General features: G+C 39.0%; 1 protein-coding gene across 4 annotated transcripts in view; it reads left to right on the forward strand.

Moving 5' to 3' along the window:
• PTCH1 (patched 1) overlaps positions 1–22508 on the forward strand; it is a 74239-nt gene that overhangs the window by 31814 nt on the left and 19917 nt on the right. For all 4 annotated transcript variants that reach the window (XR_012626960.1, XM_074855043.1, XM_074855042.1 and 1 more), the window contains 11 exons: positions 760–958; positions 1599–1720; positions 3004–3151; positions 3940–4071; positions 4393–4548; positions 5165–5263; positions 6576–6701; positions 13573–13691; positions 15644–16043; positions 16537–16846; positions 22291–22433. Coding sequence is in view for 3 of the 4 variants with exons in the window: in XM_074855043.1 (XP_074711144.1) it covers positions 760–958; positions 1599–1720; positions 3004–3151; positions 3940–4071; positions 4393–4548; positions 5165–5263; positions 6576–6701; positions 13573–13691; positions 15644–16043; positions 16537–16846; positions 22291–22433 (1954 nt within the window). In the remaining variant the exon portion in view is untranslated. The remainder of the gene's footprint in view (positions 1–759; positions 959–1598; positions 1721–3003; positions 3152–3939; positions 4072–4392; positions 4549–5164; positions 5264–6575; positions 6702–13572; positions 13692–15643; positions 16044–16536; positions 16847–22290; positions 22434–22508) is intronic.

The following is a 22508-nucleotide window of genomic DNA, read 5'->3' on the forward strand; positions in this document are numbered from 1 at the left end:
TAGTGTACAGTTTTAGATGGGGAAATAAGGGGGTTTGTGTTTTCTGGTTGGGAGATTTGGAATAATGACTTAAGCCTGGTTAAGCAGATACAGTGTGGTTTGAACCACAGAATAAGGCAGCCAAAAGCCTTTCTAGTCTGTCAACATCACAAATTCAGAAATGGGGGTGGGAGATGTGACAGTGATAGTGGTGACAGCCATGGTGGAAGGAAAGCTTGATGGTTGATAGTCAAGCTGCCAGGGCATTTGAAGGAGCACAGTATTGTTATAGATAAACAAAGATCAGCTATATTGATTGATTACATTTGCAAGATGATTATTAGACTAGCAAGAAGTAATCTGATACTATGAGACAGGCTTTCTTTCCTCAGCCCTCTCTCTTCTTTCCCTCTCCCTTCCCCCCCAAATTCTTTGAAGCAGCAGTTGGCTGCTTTATTGTTATTTAGGTTCTTGATGGTTTGTTTTGCTTTGCTTGTAAATGGAAGTATTTTTAACCTGTGAATATTCCATTTTATACATTAACTTTGTAAGAACTGAGTATTTTTGTTAAAATTACAACTGGGCTGCAAGAAAAGTATATAAAGAAATCTGATTAAAACATGTCTTACATTTTACGAAACAACTGTACCAGAAAAGGTTTTAGCTTGTAACAGAAGATAACTCAATTATTTGTGCAAATACGAATTTTGAAAGTATGTTTGTTTCAGTACTTACTTTGTCTTTTTTGTGTGTGTTATTTTCTCCTGGTTCCTCTTGCAGAGGGAAGCCTCCTTTGCAGTGGATCAACTTTGACCCCTTAGAATTCTTGGAAGAGTTAAAGAAAATAAACTACCAAGTGGAGAGCTGGGAAGAAATGCTGAATAAAGCAGAGGTTGGTCATGGTTATATGGATCGACCCTGCCTGAATCCTGCTGATCCCGATTGCCCAGTCACAGCTCCTAATAAAAATTCCACCAAAGTAAGTTTGCTTGTCCTTGTGCATATCTTTTCAAGGAAGGCCAGGGTCGAGGGGGGACATCAGAGAGGAGAGAAGTTGGTACCATTGTCTTCCAAGCAATATGTAGTTTGTATTCTTGAGTGATGTCATTTTTCTGTTCCTGTTATATGCTGTTAGCCCACAGCTGCAAACTTTACCTCATTCTGTGATGCAGTGTCTAATCATGCGTATTCAGAGTGAGAGTACAGTTGTCAGCTAGTGGCTGGGTGTGGCAATGTGGTGATGTGGCATTTCAGCAAACCTGATGCCTCAGATGGACATAGCCACTACTGGACTACAGCTACTGCTGTACATTCATGCCATGCAGCAAAGCCTTCCTTCAAGTAGCGCCACTTTTGCTGATTTTTGTGAAGAATTTGAAGTCATGGGCCCAAATTTTATATATCCCTTTATCAATGCCATCAGGCTTTGGAGAAATTGCTGTCTGGTCAACAGGTAATCCATCTGTTTTGTTTAACTTGTTTTGTTGAACACATTTCTTTTTGTAGACCTTCTAGATTGTCTTTAATATCTCTTATTATAGTACACTGGGTGTTGAATTAGGGTATGAGTTTGTCTAAAGTTAGGAAACTGATTCTTTGCTTCTTTATAACTTTTCCAGCCTCTTGATGTAGCCCTTGTTTTGAGTGGTGGATGCTATGGACTGTCAAGAAAATACATGCATTGGCAGGAGGAGTTGATTATAGGTGGTACAGTCAAGAACAGTTCTGGTAAACTTGTCAGGTAAACAAATGTTTGAAGAAAATCTCAAAGTTTTTCTTTGTTAGAGTTTGGGTTTTGGGGCACAGGGGGAGGATCATGCAAAATCTACTGCCCTTCATGTGTGTTATGAATCTCAGTTTAGGAGGCCGTGCCTCAAGAGAACAGAATTTAAGAGAGCGATTAGATAGTTGTTTAAATTTAAGGAGGCATCATTGCTTCCTGCTTCTAACCTCAGAATGAAACCTTTTTCCTGGCAACTTTGTTGTTTAGAATGCATGTATAGCACTGAACGGTGTTTAAAGCACTGAACACCTACATGTTTTGAAATAAGATCAAAGGAAAAAAGGGAAAAAAATTTGGATAATGTGCTCACTCATTTGACTTTTCTCAGAATTCCAAAATCTCCACTGATCTGTTTGTTCAGGATCAATACAGAGAAAAGTCTTATTTCTGTGTCTCTACATGTCGAATACAGTTTTGAGTGATAAAACAAACCCCTTTGTCTCAGACTTCTTGAAGAAGTTGTGGAACACTGGACTTCAGTGGAGGAAAAAACCTGTGAAATAGAACTGTTCTGAAAAATGTAGGCCATACTAAACTAAATGAAGCATATTTCTTCCATATTTAATACAGAGAACTTTTACTAGAACTTTTAATATGAATTTTGACCTTTTCTACGTTCACACTAAGCATCGATAAGTCTTTCAACAAGTAGCCAAAGAACATATTTTTAGTGAAAAATGAAATAGTTCCTTAAGCTTCTAAAATTGTTGGGTACAGTTGCATACTGTGGAAATTCAGGATGTATAATTAGTGCCATTGTGTACTCCTCGCAGCTTCTCAGGCATGAGGAGTTTAATCTGGCATTTCCCTCCAAAGGATGAAAAAGTCCAAGGTCTTCAAATGACAAATTGCCAACAGCATTGACAAGATCGTGTAGAAATAACTGTTCCTGTGGCACATCCCCACAGTAATCTGTCTATCAGCTGTGATCTTTATAACTGATTTGTAGGGTTACATTCTTTGCTCCTGTGACTGATCCTATTGAAAATAATGGCAAAACTCTCATTAACTTCAATGAAACCAGATTTTAGCCTCAATACTGCATAGACCAGTACAGCTGCACCAGACACACAGTAGAATAATTATACTATGTTCAATTTTAATACAAACATGTGCCCTATAAAATCAAGAACTTACACAAGCTCCTGTTAGGGTCTCATTTGGGACAATGCCATGAAAATAATTTCCTGAAAATGCTCATTTTATGCCTCTTGTTCATCTCCCTTCTCTCCATGTCACAGTGCCCAGGCTTTGCAAACCATGTTTCAGTTAATGACTCCTAAACAAATGTATGAGCACTTCAAGGGGTATGAATATGTTTCACATATCAACTGGAACGAGGATAAGGCAGCAGCAATTCTGGAAGCCTGGCAGAGGATGTATGTTGAGGTAAAATTGAAAATAACCTACATATCACACTATAAAGTCTTGCTAAGATCTGCTGGTTTCTGTCACGGCTTTTTACAGCATTTCTTCAAGGAAGGTGCTTAAACCAGAACTGAGTCATTGCCTCCCAGTTATTAAGCTGATATATTTTTTTTTTCCAGTTAAGATGCTTGGTTATTTGCATATGAGAAACCATGAAGGTTTTGCTCTTTGCTGTCTGGGACATTTTTGCTTTGCTGGGGCTGAGAAGGAACAAAAGAGCTAGCTGGAATTTAAAAGCTTTTGGTTGGCATGGTTATTCTCAAGGTGTCTGGAAAACATTAGCCAGCCATGGACTGCTGTCCCAGCGGCAGCCTGGGTGGGGAGGCTATGTGACAGTGCCTGGCCTTTGTGTCCCAAACTGTGACCTCTGCTGTGCTGCTTCTGACCTCTTCCAATGGCCAGGCAGGGGGAAAGAGGAGCACCCCAGATTGCTAGCCTTGGGTTAAAAGCAAAGCTTGTCCTGCAACAAATCTGTGGTGGAGTTATGGGAAGAGGGTTCAATTTGAATGCTTGGAATGGGCTGAGAATGCAGTAGCCTTTCCTGAAGGATGCAAATTCTTGTCTGATAATCAGTAGCTTGCAAGAAATAGTTACCAAACACAGTTGTGTAGCATCAGCATAATCTTTATGTAGGGTGTGGGCTTTTGCAGGAATGTTATGGCAGAAGCACTTCATTTCAGATGTGTGCTGTAGAAGATGGTAATGATTTTTTTCTTTAGTCACACCAAGTTTTATTTTTCTTTTCATAGGTTGTTCATCAAAGTGTTGCACAAAACTCCACTCAGAAGGTGCTCTCCTTTACTACGACCACCCTGGATGACATCCTAAAGTCATTTTCTGATGTCAGTGTTATCAGAGTAGCTAGTGGCTACTTACTAATGGTAATAAAATAAATTTATTTAATTTTCTCTGATAGTAGAGCAGGGCTTAAATATCTGTTTTATTGTTAGCAGTGAGTAGTCCAGTACATTTTAGGTGTATTTAAAATAAAAGCTACACTTTGTAAACTTTTGCCTCAGGCTTGTCACCTGTTCCTCTGTGTAACATCTGTGATGTGTCTATTCTGTTTAAAAATGTTTGTAAGGATGTGTATTTTGGGTGGGGAGAGAGGGCTGTTAGAGGAGGATACATTCTAATATTTTGCTTTTTTCCCCCCCAACTCCTTCTCCCCTCCCCCCCCCCCCCCCCCCCACTTGGTTTAGCTTGCCTACGCCTGTTTAACAATGCTGCGGTGGGACTGTGCCAAGTCTCAGGGTGCCGTGGGGCTGGCAGGAGTCTTGCTGGTTGCACTTTCAGTGGCTGCAGGATTGGGCCTGTGCTCATTGATTGGAATTTCCTTTAATGCTGCCACAACTCAGGTATTGAGGAGACACAAGTCTGCTGTTAAATTACAAGTACTCTGTTAGTAAATGAACACAACTGAAATTTTGAGGGAAGAAAATCTGCAAAAGTGTTTTGGCTCTAGGTTTTTACTTGTGCCTTTCTCTTATCTCATAGCTTATGCTGTGAGAAATTAAGTGATCATGCTGCCAAATGATATTAAAGAAAAAGGCAGCTATCATGTAGCGTGTATAATTACTAGACTCTGGGTTATTTTCTTTGTTTCAATATGAATGAAGGCATCAATTTTACATAAGGTGCAGGTTTTGTCTTTACATCTGAATATATCAGGATGTTCAAATTTTGAAAATATTTTGAATATAACTTGAATTATTATCAGATATTCTTTGTCTGCCCAGAACCTGAATTACCTCTGGAGGGATTCTGTACCTGTAAATGGTATACTGCAAGTTCCTTAGCAGTATTCCAGAATAAAAGTTAATAGCTGTATTGCATCCTTTTGATTTTCATTTTACCCTAGGATTTGTGTACAGTGTAATGTAAAAGTTGCTTTAATTAGCCATTTAATGGCTAGCTGCATGGCAGATCATAAAACAACCTTCTTGGTTTTTGTTGTTTTGTTTCTCCACCAAGGTTTTGCCTTTTCTTGCTCTTGGAGTTGGTGTAGATGATGTTTTCCTTCTGGCACATGCATTTAGCGAAACAGGGCAGAATAAAAGAATTCCATTCGAGGTAATGACAAAATGGGGGTTTGTGGGAAGATAAAACAAAAGACTTCATATAGGAAAAGAGAACTGTATCCAGTATTAATTAGTAGTGATTTGAAAAAAACAGTTTTTTTCTCAATAGCTATTCCTAGGATCTGGAAATTCTTTCTTCTGTCAAAATAGGAAGTGGCAATGTGTTTGGTCTAGAATGTTTTGGAATGTTCACATTCTTTTTGTCTTTTTTTTTAATAGTGTCTTAGATTTATTTTATCTAGCAATTTTAATTTAGAGCTGTCACATAAAGGCTAATTTACATCATCCAAATTCTGCCCAAAATTTCAGCAAAAGTTGATGTAAATTTAGGAACAAACTCAAAATACATGTCTGACAATTAAATGATAGAATGCTTTTAATGGAAGAACACAAAAGTGGTGAAAAGAAAGAGAAGGAAGACAGCTTAGAAAACAAACATTTATTTTTATTTGTATCAACCTTTACTTATTTGTTACAGCTTTAAATTTCAGTTATTTTGTATATTTTTCTCTGTTTTTCTTTTCTGATGTTTATAATTGACCATGACATTTCAAAGTGTAACATATTAATGTTATGAAATCTAAGGTGTTGTCACTTTTATGATCCTCTCCTTTTATTGACCTTTTTACCCTCAGTCCAAAGTTTAATATCCAAAGTACAAACGATTTAAAAGCAATGTATATATATGCCCATTCTGTTTTGTACAAGTAATGTCTTTCATGTACTCTCTCCATCTGGTTTGGAATGCAGGCATTACAACCTCACTACTATAACCTCCGTATGCTTCAAAATAGCCTGTTGGGTTGGGAAAGGGTCGTGTGTTTTCTTGATTTCTCTGCGGTTTTTGTGTGTGGTGCATGCGTTTTGGGTTGTTTTTTGTTTTGTTACATACTTCTTGAAGATGTGTTGCTATGTTATGCCCCTGTGCTCCTCATACATGCTTATTTTGTTTGCAAAATGAGAACACCAAGTGATTCCACTGGTAGAAAATACATCCTACTTAATTACAGATGTATTTGATATAATGTCAGTACCCATTTAGTTTTGTGTTCTGAAGCTAGAATCAGCTTTGATAATGTTTTCTACACTCAAAAAATATGCAATTAATGTGTCATCTGCTTCTCTCCTGAACAGTATACTTAGTATATTGTTTGTTCTCCCATACTCTCAAATGCACACTTGTATTTAGAATTCCATTGTAATATTCTTTCACTGTTACCTTGTTATATCTGTAGGATGACCCCTTCGTTTGCAGGACATGAGCTTATTCACTTGACTTTTAAGATACATCATTTGTTTTGCAGGACAGAACAGGTGAATGTTTGAAGCGAACAGGAGCAAGTGTAGCCCTTACATCTATCAGCAATGTTACTGCTTTCTTTATGGCTGCCTTAATCCCTATTCCTGCTTTACGAGCATTTTCACTCCAAGTAAGTTTACATGCTATTTTATTAGCTCTTACGCATGGTCCCATCACAGAAGGCCAGTGATGATACTGATTAGTGTTAGTGTTAAAGTCTGTGTTCAGTGCTGCTGCAGGTATGTGATCACTGTTTACCATAGATCTGGGTAATATCAACTTCTGTCTGCCCTTGATTCTGCTCCTCCCATTTCTCATGCCTGGAGTCTCACATCCTGTTAGCAGGTGAAAGAATACCCTGCCCCATCACAGCTGGGTTGAGTGCAAAAACCAAGATATATGCAACTAAACAGAAACAAGTCTCTAGAAAGATTGGTATTTTTCAGTCAACTACTGTAGTGTGTAACATTCCTCAGTAGGAATTGAATCCTTTCATTCACATTTGTCCGATTTGCTGCTCTTAAAAACTATAACCAATGTCCAGTGACAGCAGCGAATATGGATTTAACATATTGATTTTTACTGCAGTGGTTTGTACTGCCTTACTCCCAATGTAATTTTAGCAAACTTGGAGAAAACTTCAAGAATTTTACATTCCAACTGTTTTGAAGGAAAATGTCAATATTATGTGCTGAACCATGTATTGTTCACTCTCCCCTTGTCTCTTTGTCTTCTTGTATTTGTTTGTGATACTATTCCTTCAGGAATATGAAATATTAAGGATGCCAGAAAGAGATTTCTTCTAAAAGGAAGGGTTCTTTGAAGAAAGTTTTGAGAGTTTCTCCCCTGCACAAGCAATTGATAGCACTGTCTGACCTTGGTGCAGAGCAGGCAAACTGTACTTTTTCAGTAGTTAGTTTTCTTCTGCTGTAGCCTGGTTCATTCTCCTTGAACCCTTGGCTACCCACAGGAAGTAAGGGCTACAATTTTTCTTAACACATGTGGCAAATACTGCTGTTTTCAGGGATTTAAGTTTGCCTGCATTAAGCTGTAAAATGGTAAACTGTTTGCAATTGCAGTTATATTACCAATAAGCATTAATAATTTGTTTACCATTTCCTTCTCAATAGGCAATTTGGTAGTGAATAATAGAGAAAGTCAAGGCCTCATTGGTTTTTTGCATTGTTAAGCAGATGTCTGTGGCAACTAAATCCTGAATGGTTAGCAGTATTTAGCTCTGCTGATTTGCAAAAACCTAGATGTATTTTCTTACAGGTGATGTGACAGTGAATTGTTTTATTTTGTGGCAAAGACCAGTGTCAATGTGTAAAATATTTTTGAAAGTGCATCACTTCTTCTACTGGAGGAAGTTATTTATGTCTCTTAAAGCTGTGGCCCAATTTCAAACATTCAATGTATATCTTAAGCAGCTGACAGCATACTGGAGATCTTCACTAGGAATCAGGAGAAGGCTTGTTTTGTCAGGCTTTGTGGTACCTGTGCTTTACAGAAGTTACTTCAGCCTAGATCCATCTCCTAAGACGTACTAAAAGAGATGGGCCATTTTGTCCTAATTGCACTGCTAAGCTGTTGAGTGGAGCCACCAAAATTGATTCTTTCTTACCTGATCAAATTTTGCTTAGCCTTGCTCTGTTCTCTTCACGTGAGCACATGATAGGTTGCCTTTGGAACATATGTGGAGACAACAGCTGTAACTGTTACTGTAACATGAGTGTAAGTTAAATATACCATTCCTGAAGTCTTTTAGTTTTGCCTGCTGCCATGCGGTAGACTGAGTCACTGAAATTTCAGAAAATGAAGTCTGCATAGCAAAATGACAAAAAGTTTCCAGCGAGATTTCAACATATTCATGTATGAACATGTTGATATTATTCAGAATGAAAACATCATGATCAAAGTCCTTTTTAAGGCAGTGATTAATGTGGAATCTATGTGTAGGAACGTTTGGGTGTCCAGAAATTAATGTCTGAGTTGCTCAATCTTTTCTCATATGCATCTGTAATTTGTCCTTGCTTGCACATTGTAACCCTTTATATGTATATGAGAGATGGAAAAACATGCAAAAAAAGGGCAGTTGGAGACCTGCAATGAGGATTTATTGATGCTAGAGGAGTGTATATCACTGATATGTATATAAGTTAGGAACCACTAAAATGTCATCCACTGTTTTTAGAAAAGAACATCTATTACTTGCTTTGCCTAGCTTCACCAGGTAAAATCAAAATCAGGTGATACATTCATTACAGCATTCAGAATTAGATAACCATGGCAGATTTTGTTGGGTGGTCTGTATTTATATATGGATTACTTTATTTACAGTCTTCTTCCTCCCTCTCTCTATTTCTCAGGCTTGTTTAAACAAGAAGTCCTTGCTGTCTTTGATAGCTTCCTAGCAAGACTTAGAAAGCAATGAAATACTGCATTTACTTTTCTCAGATGCTGCCATCTTCTCATCTAGATAGTGAATTTTTAACAGATGGGCTTAAAAAAAGGATTGCTCTTGACCTTGTTTTGCTCTTCATTCATTTCTCTTAAGACATTGCAAGATAATTGTCAAAGTTTCCATAACTTTTGAGGCCCGTATCTGTAAAGTAACCCAGCTGCTGAGGGAGAATAAATGGTTTCCTGCATCTGCAAGCCCAGCTTTTACTTAGAAACTCACGTTTTGCATATCAATGCTTTCTTCTTTCTCAGCTTCTGTTCTGCCAGCTAAAGCAGTTCATTGATACCTCTGAGTTGTTCATTTACTTTATGGAACTCAAACACTGCAATTCTGATGCTGTCTAAGGAGTTTGCTAGGGTTGGCTCTTGCTGAGTTTAAAAAAATGGAAATCAGTCCTTTTGAAAGTGAGATTTTAAAAATCAGTTCCATTATGCAGATAGGGACTGGTTTAGCTTTTTCACCATTTTAATGTTTTTCATTTGTTGAGCTTATTAGCCCCTTATTTAAGCATTTTTAGGGCTTTGAGACGCTGAACATGTCCCAAATGCTCAGTCACAAGAATCACCTGTAAGACTGCTCAGGGCTTTGAAGGAGTAGGTCCTGAGTTTTCAAATGTGTTTCATTTCTTAAAATGGTGGTGGAGGAGGAGGTTATCAGAGAAATCCACTGAAAGTTTTTGGAAATTTGCAGTAGGAGTGTCTTAAACATAGCCCTTTGTTTTGAGTATAAATGAAGTAAGGCAAGGCAGAGTGTCACTACTGCTGGGCTGAATTTCCTCGGACGGACTATTCGGACACCATTAGGAAATAAATTCTGCTCAGGAAAGTACAGCTTCACAAAAATTCATCTAACTCTTCTTGCTTACACCAGAAACTTCCTCCCCTAACAGCAGAGGAGTGGTTGTGGATTCACTAGTAAGTAGGGGTGGAACTTTTCCCATTAAGTCTTAGCAGTAACTTTTTCCCTCACTGTAAGAATGACAAGTTTTTTTCCTAAATGTAAAAGTGTACTACCAGGTGGTGGTGGTGAGTTTGTGGCAAGAAAGAATCTAAGTTTCTAAGCTCATTCAATTGTCTTACTCTGCTGAAGTGGTTTGTCCCCCTCCTTTTACCCATGTCATTTACCTTTCCCTGCTCCTGACACAAGAATTTAACAAGCAAAATTAAAGCCTAAGGGAAAAGGTGGGGGCGGGGGGGGAAGAGGGGGATCTGAGTCTGTAGCTGTCAGAGGGAGTTGCAGATAGGCAGCAGTTAGGGTGGAAGTTTCCCTGACAGACCTCCTCGTCTGTTCATCACCTCTGGCTATGCAGCACACCCGTTCTCCTTGGGTGGGCTGCCAGGAATGGCACATAGCGGCACATAGCAGCACATACCTTCAGCGGGGCCCCAGCCTACCAGCCTGGCTTGCGTCTCCCCTTGCTGCCTCCACAGCACAGACTGCTGTTCTTCTGTCTGTTAACAGTTGCAGCAGCAATAACATTTTTAGGCTGTGCATTATGAAAAGATGCAAAAAGCAAAGTATGTTTCTCGGGAGGTGATCAACAGTTTTTTTTCTGATTAATGGAGTATTTTTACTACTCTCTGATCTCATTTCACTGAATGCTTTCATTTTACACCCTTGAGTAGGCCCCATTTTATCCCTTCTAGGACTAATCTTACCTTTGTTGATTTCTCCAGGAAATGGTCTGAGACCCTTTCATCTCCCATTTGACCATTCATCTGTGAAGGGGTGAGAAAAGATGCCCTGTCCCCCAAAATCCTAAGCATGCTGTCAGCTTGGGTGCTGCTAACACGTTGCTTGTACTGGCAAGCTCTGCTACCACAGTCTTTTGTTGGTGCTTTTCCAATCAGTGTAATTGTTACAGGTTGTGGGTATTGCCACGGTCACATCTGTCATACATTCCCATTCCCAGCCACCAGATGTCTAAATGGTATTGGGAAGGGAAGAGGTGGCTGATGCATCAGCTCAGAGATTGAGTCACCCCTCAACAGTTCTTTTCCTTCCCTCTCCTTATCAAGTCACAGGGTGTTTCCTTGATGGGACAACAAATTAGAATTGATATAAGAACAGTATTTTCTGTATTTGTGAAAACAGAAAACTATTACATCCTTGAAATGCTGGGGAAGTGGCTGAAGGAGAGACAGTGTGCAATATATAGAAAGTGTGGTGTTAAGCTCTAGGAATCTATGTGAGTACAAACCAGAACAGAGAGGATTGTTTAAAAGTATTTTACTTGCAGGGTTATTACATCAACACTGGAATGGCACAATGGAAAATCTAGTTGTTCTAAAAAGAGATGCCGTATTAACAGGCAGATTTACTGTGTTGTTAGATTAGTTTTGATACTTCTTTAAAAAATCAAATGTGAATATAACTAATGGCATCTCTACCATACACTTAAAGATTAGTTTTCAGGTTTAGTGGCATTTGAGGTTTAAGGATACTGGGGTCTACAAAGAGAACTGATAAGGCATGAAGTATTTGAAGTTTATGGAGCTGGAACAGAGGACTTCTGTTAGTTTTTCAGCTGTGCTGGGAGGAGTAAGAATTACTGAATCAGGCCTCAGCTGTTTTTTCCAAATCTCAATAAATCTTAGCTGATCCTTGATAGAAGATCTTGGTTAGACACAACTAACTATTCATGTTATATGGGTGATTCAACCTTCTCTGGTTTAGCAGCAATAAAGAAAGCAGTTGTATGAACTAGGTCCAACAAACACCTTGTTTGCAACAGCAGTCATTTGTTTTTCTGACAGATTCAATTAATTCTAGAGAGGATCAAAAGGAAATAACTTAATTTTAAAGTCTTGACTATGACCTTACATACCTTTCTGTGTGGATATTTATAAATCACTAAATAGTCATTGGATCTTTTCTCTCAAAGATGGCTAAATTCTAATTTCCTTTAAGTACTAGGTAAATTCTGTTTTAGTAGTTATGTCTACAGACAACCAGTAGGACCAAACTCTTACTTCAAGCAGGCTGGAGATAACAAAAGAGAAACACCAATAAAAACCACTTCTGTATACAATATATTTATGATTGAAATGACTAGAAAATACTTACATAACTAGTTGGTTCTGTCATTCTCAGAAAAGTAAAACCAGTATCTAGGCTTTTTATGATACTCTGACAGCTTCTGAACCCTAAATATCATTCAGTAAGTTAGTACTTTGATTTTCACAGATAAAGAGACACAAAAATGAGATTTGCATTGTTTAGGCAATTTATATTACTTGTTTGACATATAAGTCAAAAATTTTTAAAACATGGATTTTGGATATCACATCTTTTGAGCTGTCAGTTTGAGGTCTGATTTTTCAAGATCAAAAGCAGCCGTTTGTTTATTTTGGAAATAAATTTTTGTAGCCCAACTTCTGTTCTTTTTTTATGACTTTCTTAACCCAAGCAGTTGTTACTTCAGAAGTTACAGGTGGAGGCACTTGATAGTTTGTATGATTTCCTTAACATGAAACTAGGGTACTATTGAGATAGCTGCTGCTTATCTAATGGGTAAAATAGAAGAATTTCAGGGAGTTTTTTTACCTGTTGATGACTCAACCATATTTTTCCCAGTGTCTCTCCTACTCTTACAACTATCTTCCAGTCCCATCTGTGTCCAGGCTTTGTGATGACTAGTGCTCTTAACAATTCTGCATTACAAATAAATGCTATTAATAATAATGATAGATGCTGCACCACATGTTTATGGAGATTCTCTGGGAATCTCTGTGTGGGAAAGGATTTGAAGTACGGTTTGAAAGGGGGTGGGCGGGGAGGTTGGTTTTTTTCATTACGTAATGTTCGCTTTACAAATTCAAGTATTCTTGTTCCAATCTAAGATGTATTCTTGTTCCAATTTAAGACTCATTTTGGTAGACTGGCTCATTAATCAAGTTCTGTTAAACACAAGCATATTAATATGTAAATTTACTTTGTGGTTTTGGATTAATTTTGATTCTCCTTTAAAAATAATCCCTGATAAACACAAAATGTTACTCTTTTTGTCTAGACTTTTAAGTAAGTACATCAAGTGCATAATACTTTACTAAATAGAATAGTTTTATTAAAATCCACTTAAACCTTTATTTTATTTCTGATTGAATAATGTGGTTTAATGTTACTGTGATGCTTAAATTACTTCAGATCCCTTAAATGTGAAAACTTCAGTTCTAGTTCCAGGTTTGTTTTTGTTTCCATACTTTTACTGTGAGACTCTAAATATGGCAGAATCTCATGCAACGGTATTATTTATTGTTGACCCTGTTTTTCCACTTAAAAAATCATTGCCACATCTCCAGACACAGATTTATTAAAATAATATGAAGTTTATTATTAAAGTAAATTAACTACAGTGGGCCCACCCTAGTGAAATGGGAGTGTAAAAGTATATCTCCCAGTTTCCTCACACAAAAGCTTGAAAGCATCTCATGGGTTGACATGATAAATGGATGAAGGGAAAGTTTTATGTGTTGTAAAGCTGATGCCCTACATGAAGCTTAGTAACGACATCACTTCTGCTATGATTGATGTCTAGGCAGCAGTTGTGGTCGTATTCAACTTCGCTATGGTTCTGCTGATTTTTCCTGCTATCCTGAGCATGGACCTTTATCGTCGGGAAGACAGGAGACTGGATATATTCTGTTGTTTTACAAGGTGAGAATGTGTCATAGATTGATGTGTGAAGTCTGTCCTTTTTGGGGTCACCATTCCTTGTCAGGAGTGGGAATTTTCACTGCAGCGGGATCAATATGTTATTGTTATGATTTCATTGCTAGTTACTGATTTATATTTGCTACCTTGGTTTTTACCTGACTGAGGGGAAAAGTTAAAATAGGTCAGTCTGTCTGTCTGTCTGTCTCTTTGTCTCTCTCTCACACACACAGACACAGACTTTTCGCTTCATTCATATGTATGTTCATTTTGAGTATTGTTGTTGAAGACAACTTCTTGAAAGCAGATAAAAGAGCCATGCTTTTGGAATATCTTCAAGTATTTTTATGTTATGGGGTACTGCAGTGTCCAGTGCTAGTATTAGGTAGTCTTGGAGTCCTGTACATAACTCGGGGTACTGACAAGCCTTACTTAGAATTAATCACTGTGTGCTAATTTTTATGCTTTTTATGCCTTTAAACTTAAAATACATAATGTATGAACTGTAAAATGACTTCCCCTTAACCAAGTTTTTCATAAGACTATGAGGAATGCAGGATTATCAGTACCATTACAGGATAATGTATGATAAAGTTTCTGTTATGACTGCAAAGGTAATTTGGAATGGTAATAGTGCCATGCCAAAGAGTGCATACACAGACTCTTGCCTGATACACAGCCAGGTCTGAGCACAGTGGTTCTAGGAGCAGTCTGCTGTCATCAATTAAGCATGTTTTCTACCTTAGTTTTTGGTTTTGCCCACAATGAGGAGGATCAGCTACATTTCTACACGTGCACTCTTACTGTCATGACCAGCATGTGGGGAACCCACCTTGTGTAATCTTAGCCTTTTACACCCACCCAGGAGCTGACATAGTTTGACGTTTTAAGTTTGATGTCAAAGAGGGAAAGCCCTTTCCTAAATTTGCTTTTGAGGGAGTGATTAAAACAGGGAGCTGATCCCAAGCCAAGACTCCTTTCTGTTTCTGATTCAGTCATAGTTTCAGTGGATGGCCTAATGTGCTTAAATTTTGGCACCCTGATTCTCAGAAATACAGTGCAGTTGGACCTTCCATTTATTTCATTTATTAGAATTCGGGTCCATTTACATATGAAGAAAGGCAGTTGAGAGCTTGCTTTTTTTTAGGTAGGCAACGTTCTGAATTCTTGGTTTTGTAGGATTTGTCTACTTGGTGAAAAATCTCTGATACTGTTCTCTATCATCAGTTTGTCATTTCTCATGTACAGCAAGAGGTTTGTCTCTAGTAATTTATTGTTTTTTAAATAAACAAGTATCTGTTAAGGTCTTGCATAGACTATAATAAAGGGAATGCATCAATTACTTCTGTAATTTTGTCTCTTCATGTTGCACATCCTTCCTAGGAATTAATCCTTGCATATGTTTACTTAGTTTTTAAAACATTCAGTCAGTGTATGGCAAGTGGTTTCAACCTGCCTCCCAAAAGTCTGAGATCTTATCCAGAAGGCCCAAATATTATTTAACAGTTACTTTAATAGTTCTAAACAGAAGAACTCAGTATGTCATGTGTTTACATTTTGATCTAAATAGCTTAATTCTCAGCATGGGCACATAGATGCAAACTCACACACATATTGTGCATTTAGACTGCGTGCAACTACCTGAGTATTGATCCGATTAGCATGTGTAATCGATGGAGTGGTGTGGGTAGATGTCAGTGTCTTCAGACAGATGCTGGTTCCTTCTTTCCTGAGCACAAGAAAAGTGCATGTATTCTCAGAGGCCTGCACTTGGAACCATGTCTGAGAAGTGTTTCCTAAAGGTGCACAATAAAATTTACATCAAAGCATTACACTTAATTAACATAAACCATCTAATAGTAGTGGGAGCAGTCTCAGATGGAAACAGGTTATCCTATCTCTTTTAATTAAAATAAAGATATATCTAAATGCAAACGGATGTTTTTCTCTTACAGTCCATGTGTCACTAGAGTGATTCAGATTGAGCCTCAAGCATATGCAGAAAATGACAATACTTGCTACAGTCCTCCACCTCCATACAGCAGTCACAGTTTTGCACATGAAACTCAGATTACAATGCAGTCTACAGTGCAGTTGCGCACAGAATACGATCCTCATACGCAGGTGTACTACACCACAGCAGAGCCTCGCTCAGAAATATCTGTGCAACCAGTGACAGTGACGCAAGATAATCTTAGCTGCCAGAGCCCAGAAAGCACAAGCTCGACGAGGGATTTGCTTTCCCAATTCTCAGACTCCAGTATGCATTGCCTTGAGCCACCCTGTACGAAGTGGACACTCTCATCTTTTGCAGAAAAGCATTACGCTCCATTCCTCCTAAAACCAAAAGCTAAGGTAATCCAGGAACTGTTTACCTCTTTTTCAAAAATAGACTTCTGCCCAGTAATAAAATTATCATGTCAGTGGTATTAAATATAAGGATTAAGTAGAATTCTTATTGAATAACAACTTAATCATTTTATACCTAATTTCATACTTTAAAAGTTTTATCTAGCGAGTGCTGTAGAGACATACTTTTCAAATACAAGTTATGAGTGAGGGTTTTGGTGACTTTCAGTAACATAAGCTTGTGAATAGTGAAAGTAAAGCCACTTCTAAACTTTATTATAGTAAAATTTCTCATCCATGATGCAGAGCACCTTCAATAAAACAAAAATTAGCTTAGTATTGTGGCATGTGTGTGTATGGAAAAAAAACAAAGAAGAAATAAAAGCTTTTAAGTAGACTGATGGGTGTTAATTTTGGACCTGGCTTTGTAGTGTGCCATTATGAATTGTTATTTTCTTTAGAAACCTAAAACCAAATGCATTTCCATTTTCTGTTTCAGGTTGTGGTTATTTTTCTTTTTCTGGGTTTACTTGGGCTCAGCCTTTATGGAACTACCCGAGTGAGAGATGGACTAGATCTCACAGACATTGTACCACGGGAAACACGAGAATATGACTTTATTGCTGCACAGTTCAAGTACTTTTCGTTCTACAACATGTATATTGTGACACAGAAAACAGACTACCCAAATGTCCAGCACTTACTTTATGAACTTCACAGAAGTTTCAGCAACGTGACATATGTTTTGTTGGAAGAGGGTAGGCAGCTTCCCAAAATGTGGTTGCACTACTTTCGAGACTGGCTGCAAGGTAAGAGAGAGTTGCATGAAATTTTCTTAATTCTACAGTAGTGACCACTTGTTCATGCTAGTAATGCTTCCCTCTTTGAAAACAGTCACACAATTAAAGACTATGAGCAGGAGGGAGAATGTGTAGGTGCTGATCCGAACTCACATGTTGACTCGCAGTTTCTCCCAACAGGTCACTTAAATTCTTTGTGGCTAAGTTTATTCCCTAGTAAGACAGCTTTGAAGCATTTAAGAGATTATATCCATGAGAGACCATCTCATGCCAATAATTTCTAAGCAGCTAATGAGGAATTCTGCTTTATAATTAATGGCCAAATATGGCCCACTGTCTTGGGAAAATAAATGTTTTCTGAGTGTTTTGAGATCATTAAATAAAAAGTCCCTGTTTGGCGATGTATTTTGGCACAGGCTTAACCGTCAGCATGAGTGATCTGTTGGCTTCAGCTGGGACTGCTGGCATGAAGAAAATTCAGTGTGGCTTACATGTTTTATTGAATTGGGAACTTAGTATACATTCTAGATTTCCAGTCAAGTATCCTCACTCTTTCTGTGGTGCTGCTTTTTCTGTGCTTACCTGTAATGGGACAGGGGAAGACAAGAGAAGGCATGGCCTTTCAGATACTACGATGATAATTATATTGAGGTCAGCTTATTAAAGATACTATAATTACACATATTGAGACAAATAACTGTTCTGTATTTAAAATAAATAGTCCTGTCACATCTCAGCAAATTTAACAGCAAATATTATCTGCCCAGGACTACTTCTGTCCTACCTCTGTCTTTCTGTTGGGAGAATCTCCAGGAAACTTTTGCCAATAGAAAAATAAACTGTGCTGACCTAGTGGGACTGTAAATTTTAACCTTAACTGCTTACAGATGACCAGTGCAGCCAATGATTCTTAGACAACATGTAGGTAACTAACAGTATTTGGGGTATTTTACTTCTTCTGAAAATATGTCGGGCAACATTAGGAAAGTGGGTGCATCTAAGTGATGTATTTAAACAAAATGATCAAGTTTCCCCTGTGTTTAATGCACTGATAAAACATGCAAAGCTGTGTTTCAGCTGTTAGCTTTGGGTTTTTTTTAATGTTTTTTAGTTGGATCCATTCATTACAGGCTACTTACTGGAAGTTTTACTTAAAATAATTTGCTCACATAAGCATGTTGAGCTGTAAGGGAAGGTATTACTGGCAGGAAGAAAATTCAACATAGCTTTTAGATGTTTTGCTGGATTGGAACCTTACTATACTTTCTAGATTTCTAAGCAAGCATCTTTCTACATGCTTTTCTAAATTCTCTTGTACCTCTGCTGTTTATTTTATTTCTTTTGTGGGTATTTTCTGTTGTTGTTCCAAAACAGTAGGGAAAAAATGTGTCTGGTGTCCCCCCTTCCACCCCACCCCCAAACATGGGAGGGAGATGGAAATCTGAGATCATGTTCAGGATCTTTACATATTAGCGCTGAGCCTCAGCACAGTCTGCCAACAATAAAGTCAGGAAGAGTTGGGTCTGCTCCTTTCCTGGCTTCTCAAGAGTGAAATGCCGGAGGTTAGCCCACTTGGTGTTGCTCTCAGGGGTGCTCGTATTCCCATTGCCCCTCTCTCAGGCCCACCACGTTCCTTCCCACACCTCTTCCACTTTGGATGCCTATGTGTCCTCTTGTAATCACCTCCTTGTGCTAAGGACTGTTTGTGTGGCCCTGGAACAATGCCAGGGGCCTTCATGTCTCCTTCTCTGTGCTGTATGTCCATGCTCGTATGTGACATTTCCAGATCTGCTCTTCTCTTAGGGGTGTTCCTGTTCTCATTGCCCATAGCTTCATTTTCCCTTCCAGTCCACATTAGTTTGCCTGTCCTTCCTCCTTGTCCTCTGCTTTTCTTCCACTAGAGGAGCTGTGAATATTCCTGGTACCCTGGGTGTACAGACAGGGTGCATTGAGCAAAAGCATTACGCTGGTCAGGGAGACTTCTGTGGTGGTTCAAGTGGGTGTGCCAGCGCTGTGACGGAAGACAGCTTGCAAATTAATCATGATTATTACTAATTAGCATTTAGGTCTGTGTCCTTATCCCTCCTCCCCATCTTCCCCAAGAGGGGCATAATTAATACAAACCAGCTGCTTTGTAGAGGGCTGTCTTCACAGAGTGTGATACTGCATTCACAAAGCTGTAAAGAAGGATACTGAGATGTATCAGTAGAAAGAAGTTATGTTTTAAAATGGTACAGGGCATTGATGTAACAGGGGGGAACTAAACTGTTATACTAAAAGCTGCCACACTTGTCATAGTTAGGGAGTTATCTCAAGGTGAAGACAGTAATAATACCTGATTGTTACCAACTGGGGCTGATGCTGAGGTAATAAAGGGGAAGGAAGATGAAAGCAGAATTTACAAACAAGGTACAGTTTTAGGCTGGATTCAGGAAGGAACCTCATGCTGGAGGAGCGGATAATTGAGTTGGGACAACTTTGAACTTCACAGCTAATTCCTGCCTGGGTATTGATGGCCCTCTGACATGCACAGATTCGTCTGGCAGAGTGAGGGAAACAACAACAAAAACATTTTTTATCAAGAAGGCATCATTGGTCTTAGCTGTACATTTCTCCTCATTTACTAGCAGTAGAGTGCCTTCAACCTAATGCACTTCTTTTTTCAGACATTCCCTTGTATTTTGCTTTCTGGTATCATCTCGTTAGCATGCTTTCTGTTACTGAAAATGCAACAGAAGAGCTAACACTAATCATTCATTGAAACTGGAAATGTTAACATTATTTTTATAAGTGGCTGAATGTAAATGAGGTAGCTTGAATTCCCTGATGGCTTGTAATTAGGCTTGTTTTTGCAAAGGGTAATCTTATCTGGTGTTTCATGGTGCGAGCTGTTCACATGAGTCAGTAGGAATTCTCTCCTTACCCCCACTCCTGCTTCCCACATAACTTTGGAGGATTTCACTTTCTCCTGAAGAACTAAGCAAAAGTGACTGCTGATATGAAAAAAAAAAATCCCATATGTAAGTTTTTTTAAATTCCCTTTATTTTTATAATTTTTCTGCAGAAAGAGGTCAACAAGTTACTTTTATCCTTCTGCCCAGAAACATTTAATTAATCCCATTTATAAAACATTAAATGTCTCCTAAAATCATTGGTATGAACAGTTAGTAATGGAAGTACTATTTGCTTTGAAAGCAGCAACTCTAGTTTCAAAGTGTTGGGAAATTTTAATTATTGAAATTCTGAAATTCTTTAGAAATTAACCACAACTCATAGGGTTTTCTTGGTGTTCTTTCTGCAGACTTTCAGTTTCAGCAAGGTTAGTGATAAAATAACCCAGAGTGTAAAGTAATTAAGCCAGCTGAGAAATAAAAGATATAAAAGGGAGCAGGGTTTGAGGGATGACCAAACTTGTGAGAACAGGGGAGATGCAAGAGAGCTGAGTTTTCACCCACTGCAGTAACATTAAATGTGCATGCCCTTTTTCGACTTACCTTGCAACCACAAATTGGTAATGTCACATGCCAGTGGATATATTTGTTATTGTGTGTCTGTGGAGCCCCCTGACAGGGTTGGATGTTAGTCTGAAAGCTCTGCCCCCACATGCTGTCTAACATAGCAATTTATGTGCTCCTCCTGCTGAAGGGAGCCATTTTTACTGTAAGTTAAGCTGTTCTTTGGTGGCCTCCTTTCCCATGAGCTTTTTAGACAGCCTCCTCTTAAATTCCAAAGTTGTCTTTCACATGACTGGTAGGATAGCACAAACGCTCTCACCTAGGGGTGAGAGAGCTGCTTTTTGGCACAGGAGGGATGGATTGGTATTTTTGCACATCGTAAGCAATGTTTTACCCTCTACAAGGGCACCAGCAAATGATGCTTTTTTAAAGGGGGCCTCAAAGTCCTTTGGTTATGCCAGAAAACCTGATGGCAAATTGTCCTTCTCCTGGGCAGGTGCTGGAGGGCTGCATGTGGAGATCTGGCAGGCTTCTTTCATTGCTGGCTTTGTGAGTGGGTGTGATTTGTCAGAACAACATGGGAGGCAGTTTTCTGAGGGAAAGGTGATTAGTTTGTAAATGGGAACAGGTACTCTGGCCCGGAAGCAGTGTCGACTGGGTGCATTTTCTCTTCCAGCGCTCTTATCTCCATATAGCTTTAGCTAACCTACCCAATCTGTAATGACGGTTTTCATTATGTCTCCTCAGCACAGCTGTGAGGTGGGTTGGTGATTTCCTCCACCACCACTCCTCCTTCCCTGGCCTTTTCCTTCCCTTCCCTGGACATGCGGTTTGTCATCTGCTTGCACAGAGCCTCCTTGTACTGGGCTGTGGCTTCCTGTACTAAATCTGATCCAAATTTGTGCTGTGAGGTATTCCCTCCCCCTTGAAGGGTGGCAAGGAGGAAAATAACAGTTGAGAGTGAATAGGTGTTGGCTGTGATCTTTACATGTGCTGGCAGCAGATCCCACAACTTGTATTAGCTGCACAAGTTGAACAGATGGAACAAATTGACAAAATCGTGTTCACTCACGCTGTGCTCGAGGAGCAGCTGAGTTGCTGTTTGAAGTTGAAAGTTTGAGTGTGTTTTTTTTTCCTCTTGTAGTGGAATTTCTGGTTATATCGTAGAAGCTATTGCCTCAGTGCTCTGCAGTAGCCCAAAACAGTTAATGAGAGCGATGTGTGTCCTCCTCTGTGGCTTAGTGCACTTGGCCAGGGTTTTGGTGAGGCAGAGGGGAGTATGGAGAGTGTTTCCCTTCTGGATAATGGACTAAAGTGCCTCCTCTGGTTCAAAGTCCATGGTAGACAGTAACGTTGGATCAGGGCTGAACTCAGCCCTTTTCTGTTCTGGCACCATCCAAGTCAGGGCAAGACTTCAGCTTTGTTTTGAGGAGGGTGTGTATGAAAGAGGTGATAAATGCAAATATGCTTATGGAGTTTTGAATTTTATGATTCTGTAATTGTGGTTCATGAAGAAAACCACTTTTTAGTTTAGATGGGCCTAACTGTTCCCCATATACTTCTCCGGGCAGAGTGCTAGGTTGCTCTGAACGGCTCTAAGAAGGATGTGGGACCAGAGGGTCCTAATCCCATCTAAGATCTCCTCTTTGCCTTGAGGGGAAAATGGTTTACACCAGTGGACGTTGCATCTGCAGCTTGCTAGCTCAATTTTGCTGGTCTGCACAATGTGGGAAGACTCTTAAGGCTTCCCACTTGCACTTTCCTGCTTCCCCTTCCTTTCTTTGGGCAAAATACTGGACATGCAACTGGTACTTTTACCTTCCCACATACTGACAGTGAATGAGAAGCCCCAAATTTAGGAGGCAGAAGATGGGTAATTTTCTTCCTGATTCTGCTATGAAAAAGAGTCATTATTCTTTCTTCCTACTGAAATTTATTTCTAAGATTGATTGCTTACCTGATTGTTCTGTCTTCCCCTTGCCTCCCTTTACTCTTCAGGACTTCAGAACGCATTTGACAGCGACTGGGAAACTGGGAAGATCACTTACAACAATTATAAAAATGGATCTGATGATGCTGTTTTGGCTTACAAACTCTTGGTACAAACAGGCAATCGAGCAAAACCCATTGACATCAGCCAGGTACTGTATCACAGTCCATATACAGGAAGACACTAGTAATCAGGAGTAGGGGAAGATGCAAAGAGCATGTTGTAG

This window comes from Strix uralensis, chromosome Z (assembly GCF_047716275.1).
Source record: "Strix uralensis isolate ZFMK-TIS-50842 chromosome Z, bStrUra1, whole genome shotgun sequence".
Taxonomy (NCBI): domain Eukaryota; kingdom Metazoa; phylum Chordata; class Aves; order Strigiformes; family Strigidae; genus Strix; species Strix uralensis.